The sequence below is a fragment of the Oreochromis niloticus genome, linkage group LG22 (genome assembly GCF_001858045.2).
Source record: "Oreochromis niloticus isolate F11D_XX linkage group LG22, O_niloticus_UMD_NMBU, whole genome shotgun sequence".
Classification (NCBI taxonomy): Eukaryota; Metazoa; Chordata; class Actinopteri; order Cichliformes; family Cichlidae; genus Oreochromis; species Oreochromis niloticus.
This window is the reverse complement of record NC_031985.2, coordinates 6,661,583-6,668,325: the sequence shown is the minus strand read 5'-3', so window position 1 is coordinate 6,668,325 and position 6,743 is coordinate 6,661,583. Positions and strand designations below refer to the sequence as shown.

Below are 6,743 nucleotides of genomic sequence, written 5' to 3'. Positions count from 1 at the left end.
ATGCTGCAATAGACGTAGGCTGCCGGGGATTCCCATGATGCATTGAGTTTTTCCTTTCCAGTCACCTTTCTCACTCACTATGTGTTAATAGACCTCTCTGCATCGAATCATATCTGTTATTAATCTCTGTCTCTCTTCCACAGCATGTCTTTCATCCTGTTTCCCTTCTTTCACCCCAACCGGTCGCAGCAGATGGCCCCGCCCCTCCCTGAGCCTGGTTCTGCCGGAGGTTCCTTCCTGTTAAAAGGGAGTTTTTCCTTCCCACTGTCGCCAAAGTGCTTGCTCATAGGGGGTCATATGATATGATTGTTGGGTTTTTCTCTGTATTTATTATTGTGCTATCTACTGTACAATATAAAGCGCCTTGAGGCGACTTTTGTTGTGATTTGGCGCTATATTAATAAAATTGAATTGAATTGAATCCTGTATGATATATTTAACTGACATTTTTTATTGTAACAACCAACAATTTATACAGGAAAATAATGGCTATTAACCCAAATGTTTGCATCCCACTGTATTAGTATATTTTGTCATTAGTATAAAATGAAATAAATTCTACAATGTGTCAAGTCGTGTGCCAACATTTGCTGTGTAGTAGAACTGAGACAGTCATTATAAAAATTTATTTGAATTAATATTAAATTTCTCAAACAGAAAAACATTAAACATGAACATATAAAATATAAGTATTTACAGAGAGACAGGAATAAAAAGGACCCAGCTGCTCTCCAGAGCAGGAACAAGGCTGAGGAGGAAATGCTCCATTGGAGACTGGTGTTGCGTCTTTAGGGACGCCACAGGTAAACCCTTTTTTCTTTATTGTAACTGCAGAGCTTTTACCTCTATAGTATTTTTTTTACCACTATGAAATTTTATGAGTTTCATGAAGTTGGGGAAACCTGCTGTCAGCTGAGACTGAGGAAGTTGATGTTGGTAATGATGATGTCATCATTATCCTCGTTGGTGGACAGAGATGCATTGGAAGACATTTTGTGGCTGGGGAAAAAGAGAACTGAAAAGAAAATTCAAAATATTAATATTTGTGAATGTGTTTAATTGTAGGCAGGGGCATTACTGGATATTCTTGTGTAATTGCTACAGAATAATTTGTTATACTTTGTTATTGCTACAGAAGAATATTTATTTTATTATTTTACATTTACAATTTCTTTCCCCGGGGACCCTGTGACACCCCATTGAATAGCCATAGGCTGGATCTCTTAAGATCTCACTGTTGGGTTTGTAAGGCCATGCTACTCCTAAATTTCTACCTTGTTCAAAGAGAAGATATAAAACAAAGTTCTAAGCTAATCGACCTTAGTGTTCTCCTTTTTAAAAAAAAAAAAAGAATCGATAAAGAATCGAATCGTTAAACAGAGTCGAAAATGGAATCGGAATCGTGAAAATCTTATCAATACCCATCCCTACTGGCGATACTGTTATAATAAGATACTTTTTATTCCTGAACTCTGCAAGAGTAGCTGTACATGATTATACTGGCCCTTGACGCAGACCTGTATCTACAGGTCTGAGCCGTGTGGGATACCAGAGCACAACACAAAAAAAAGAAAAAAAAGAAAGTGAAAATGCCCACACTCCATGCTCCCAAGAAAAAACGAACGCTGGATTACGGTTTACAACAACCAGTTTTTTTATTAGACTCAAAAGGTAGCAAGCGTCAGGGTGGGCATAGCAAAAACAACAAACAAAACACTAGAAATGAAACAGAACTGCCTTACCTATAATGAGAATCCCCAAATGTACTAAAGGAAAACGACTTCCCACCCCTACAGCTACCAGATCAACAAATAAAGGTCTATTTAAGCTATTTACAATATATACAACGCAGCCAAGCTCTTCTCAGCCTAGAAACATGTCCACAGAGCACACCGGAAGGCCCAGGGCTAAATGCACAGCTCATTGGAAGCAGGAGCTAAGACAGGTCTGGACAGGTCCCAATTCATAGCCAGTCTCACTCTTCCACCGGTCTCCACCTGGAACTTACATGTTTATCTATTTTTATTTTTAAATTTAACTACTTTTGTGCATGGTTGAATTATATTTTAAGGCATCTCAGGAATAACTAAGTTTAAATAGTGGCAAAGGTCAATGCAATATAACTATGCAAAATAAAACAAAAAAACAACACAATTCAGCAACATTAGGCAAATACCATCAGCAAAGTCTAAAACTCCAGAAATGGTACCAGGTGGCATTTATGGTGAGATTTATTCCTCAGACCTAAACCTTTGAAGATATTTGACTTCTGCTTTGGCAACAACTTACCAAGGGTTAACATCTTAATTATTCCCGTTTATATATAATTAGGTAATTATAGATAAACAAAAGAAAAAAGAAAAAGGCAAAACCATAATATATAATATGTAAAATATGACGTAATGATTGATTTTCTGGTGTCAATATGAATTTTGCAGGAATTATAAATAAATAAACAACAAACAAATTATCACTGTTCTTAAGACTTGACTTTAAATATCATGATGGTGAAACAGGTTTAGCGGAAGGTAGGAGTTCACACACCTGTTTAGTTGAGCTTTTGTTGATAAATCTTTTAATTTGATCGATTATCATTACTCTAGTCTTCCCACCTTTTATGTTTCACTCTGAAATACTGGTTTTGATCATATAATGGAAGCAAAAAATTATTTTGGCATTTCAATATTATATTAATGGTTATGTATAAGGATATGTATCTTTCTGGGGAAAGGTAAAATTTATTTACATCCACTCCTTTTCGCCAACTCTCTGTTTTAACCCAGAGCTTTAATCCAAAGAGGGATCAGTTGGCTGAGCCATCTGGCCATCCATATCATCTCCCAGAGCCCTTTTATAAACTCTCATGAGTTTCTGTCTAAACCCCTCCTTGACTTTTAGCCCCATACAGAAATATAACAACGGGTTCACACAGCTGTTAAAGTAAGCAATGCTCTTTGTTATAGAGTACCACTTTTTCACCACTTTGTTTTCATTATACACAATGTCTACTAATAGAAGGCACTGATAAGGCGCCCAGCACAGGAAGAAGGCAATGACCAAACATACTAATATACGAAGGGGCCGAGATTTCCCTGACAGGCGAGTGCGTCGGAGGCCCAGGCCAACCAGGATGTAACAGATGAGAATGACCATAAAGGGAAATATGAAGCTGAATATGAATTGCATGGAGTAGAGAGCAACTTTGGTGTTTTTGTTTTCCTTTGGCTTCTCCACCCACACCATTTTACACTTAGTTTGGTTGTTGTTGTCCATGTAGATTTTGCGGAAGGTGAAGTAGGGAATGCTGAAGAGGAGCGCTATAATCCAGACACAGACTGCCACCACCCTCGCTGCGAACAGGGTGCGTCGACGCTTCATGAGGATGGGCTGACGGACGCAAAGCACTCGATCCAGACTGATCACAGCCAGCAGGAAGACAGAGCAGAACATGTTGGTGTGTTTGAAGAAACCATGAAACTGGCAGAGAAAGAGACCAAAAGGCCACCGTCCTAACTTCATCTGGATGATGGAGAAGATTCGTGTGAAACAGAAAATCAGATCTGCTATCGCCAGATTCACCAGCCACACATTGTTGACTGCTGGCTGAAGAGGAAGAAGAAACGAAGTGAAATAATATATTATTTACATGAAGCAAGTAACCAGACTTTGATATTATTATCCCCCCAAACAGTCATTATCAATAAACAGAGCAGCATCCATGATGCACACATCTAGTGATCATGTGAATAAGTGGATGTAAAATCTGGTGTCAACTAATATTCTTAATTAGCAATCATGTCACTTTGTGAAATGGTGTGTTTTAGCCCAAACCCAGTTCCCAGAGCACATAAACTTAGTTTGCTCTTGCCGATATAAAAGGAAAATCATAGCACAATAAAAAAAACTTACTCTAACTCGTGTTATTTTTAGACTTCCAGTGAATTAATACCTCTGTTCAGAAAAGTAAAATAACTTCCAGTGAAAAAAGCTAATAACCACCTCCCACCACTGCAGGGAAAAATGATATATATGAGAACAACAGTAATTGATAATTGCCATTACGCAGGGTAATGACATGCAAAACATGCACAAAATCACTTAAATAGAACCTACCTGACAAAGTTAAGTAGCCTAAAAGATGTCAGATAGCGTCACATGCCATTATCAAAAGCAGGGGTGTCCAACTCCAGGCCTCAGGGGCAGGTGTGCAGCAGGTTTTAGATGTGTCCTTGATCCAACATAGGTGATTTAAATGGCTAAATGACCTCCTCAACATGTCTTGAAGTTCTCCGGAGGCCTGGTAAGGAACTAATCATTTGATTCATGTGTGTGGACCCAGGGTAATATCTAAAAGATGCAGGACACTGGCACTTGAGGCCGCTAGTTGGACACCCCTGATCTAAAGGAACTCAAGAACAGATGAGAAACAAAGTCACTGACATCTGTCAGCCTGGAATTTGCCTGCAAAGCCAAATAAATGTTTGTGCCAAGATCCTGGCAATTTCAAGCACACGTTTTGTCATTATGGGGTTTTTCTTGTAGAATTTTGATGTGAGAAATGACTTTAATCTACTGTGTAATTAGGCTGAAACATGGGGAATTAGGGAACAAGTGAAAGGCTGTAAAAACTTTCCAGATGTATTGTATACTGTACATAAAGAAATGAAGTTTGACTCAAGACTTTTGCTCAATACTATTCATAAGTCTTAGTTACTAGCAACCGCTTATGTTAATGATATTGTTTTGTTAAGAACATGGCTTTATTCAGGGTTTTAACTTAGATGTAGTGTGCTGTACTTAGCCATGATATTCACAGTGAAGACTTACAGGGTTTTTATTGCTTGCTTCTTTTTTTAAAACAGAGTTTTAAAACTTTTTGTACAGCATTTTTAAGCATAAAAATACGATGTTTTCAACTCAATTAAGTGTTTGATAAACTTGTCACTGAGTGTGTTTCCATGAGTATAATGTTTGACATATTCTTGCTTCTGATTATTAAAGAATTTATTTTATTTTGTTTTATTCATGAACTACTTCTGCCTTTCCTGTGTAATTAAGGGGTTAAAAGCTATGGTATGTAATAAATTATATTTTTCACTGAGACACAGAAGATATTACTGACAAACAAAATGAGATATTTAAAACACTCTATATTCACCTTAAGTTTGATTCCAGCCATCCAGATCACCACAGCGTTTCCTGTGATGCCGAGCACAATGGTCACTGTGTAGAGGACAAAGTTGATGATGATGTCATCATTATCCTCGTTGGTGGACAGAGATGCATTGGAAGACATTACTTGGCTGGAAAAAAGAGAACTGGAAAGTAAATTCAAAATATTAATAACCATGTAACTCCTGATCCGACACTGAGTACAAAATCATAGGATTTCCTCATATGTCATTCTATAGTATCATACTTCTTGACTAACAAACAAACAAACAAACAGATAATTTACTGAAGCCTAACAGAAGAGGTAAATCTAGGGGTGCAAGTCATCTTAATAGAAGATTATTATCTTAGAAATAATTTCAGGCAAGGCCGAATCAGTTTATATAAGCAAATGTTTTCATGAACTTATTTTTCTGAAATCTGTAAGCTAATGCTGCTAATCTCAAGGGATATATTAGCCTGGTGATACTGTTATAATAAGATACTTTTTATTCTTGAGCTCTGCAAGAGTAGCTGTACATGATTATACTGGCCCTTGACGCAGACCTGTATCTACAGGTCTGAGCTGTGTGGGATATCAGAGCACAACACAAAAAAAAGAAAAAAAGGAAAGTGAAATTGCCCACACTCCCTGCTCCCAAGGAAAAACGAACTCTGCCGCAGGATTACGGTTTACAACAACCAGGTTTTTGTTAAACTCAAAAGGTAGCAAGCGTCAGGGTGGGCATAGCAAAAACAACAAACAAAACACTCTAGAAATGAAACAGAACTGCCTTACCTATAATGGGAATCCCAAAACGTACTAAAAGAAAACGACTTCCCACCCCTACAGCTACCAGATCAACAAAAAAAGGTCTATTTAAGCTATTTACAATATATACAACGCAGCCAAGCTCTTCTCAGCCTAGAAACATGTCCACAGAGCACACCGGAAGGCCCAGGGCTAAATGCACAACTCATTGGAAGCAGGAACTAGGACAGGTCTGGACAGGTCCCAATTTATAGCCAGTCTCACTCGGTCTTCCACCAGCCTCCACCTGGAACTTACATGTTTATCTATTTTTATTTTTAAATTTAACTACTTTTGTGCATGGTTGAATTATATTTTAAGGCATCTGAGGAATAGTTACGTTTAAACAGTGGCAAAGGTCAATGCAATATAACTATGCAAAATAAAACAAAAAAACAACACAATTCAGCAACATTAGGCAAATACTATCAGCAAAGTCTAAAACTCCAGAAATGATACCAGGTGGCATTTATGGTGAGATTTATTCCTCAGACCTAAACCCAGTCTAGTCGCTGCTATGGAGATTATATTTGGTTAAAAAAGTGTTAAAAAGGTTAAGTCGTTGGTCTGATCCATTAAATCTAAAAATCAATTCAGAACATTAGAAATCCACAGAAACCTAGATGAAGATGCTTGTGCAGTTGGTAGCACCGCACATTATTGTTATTGTTTAACATAAACTATAGGATGTAACCATTAAAACCTGTTACAAGAGATTAAAATTATACTTCTCATGTTAAGCAAATAATGTTCCAACCATGCCCTATCATTAATGATGTAC

At 37.5% G+C, this 6,743-nt stretch overlaps 1 protein-coding gene across 2 annotated transcripts; it reads right to left on the bottom strand.

Moving 5' to 3' along the window:
- Nucleotides 1-1,630: 1,630 nt before the first annotated feature.
- Nucleotides 1,631-6,249, bottom strand: LOC100690319 (formyl peptide receptor 2-like). 2 transcript variants are annotated; one of them, XM_005457600.4, is made up of 3 exons: nucleotides 5,951-6,249; nucleotides 5,159-5,303; nucleotides 1,631-3,603 (listed from the first exon to the last, which is right to left on the bottom strand). In XM_005457600.4, the coding sequence occupies exons 2-3, from the start codon at nucleotides 5,294-5,296 to the stop codon at nucleotides 2,788-2,790; spliced, it is 954 nt and encodes a 317-aa protein (XP_005457657.2). In that variant the 5' UTR covers nucleotides 5,297-5,303; nucleotides 5,951-6,249; the 3' UTR covers nucleotides 1,631-2,787. The 2 variants fall into 2 exon arrangements, with proteins under 2 accessions (XP_005457657.2, XP_019205830.1); XM_019350285.2 differs by having other exon boundaries at nucleotides 5,159-5,318; nucleotides 5,951-6,162.
- Nucleotides 6,250-6,743: the final 494 nt, after the last annotated feature.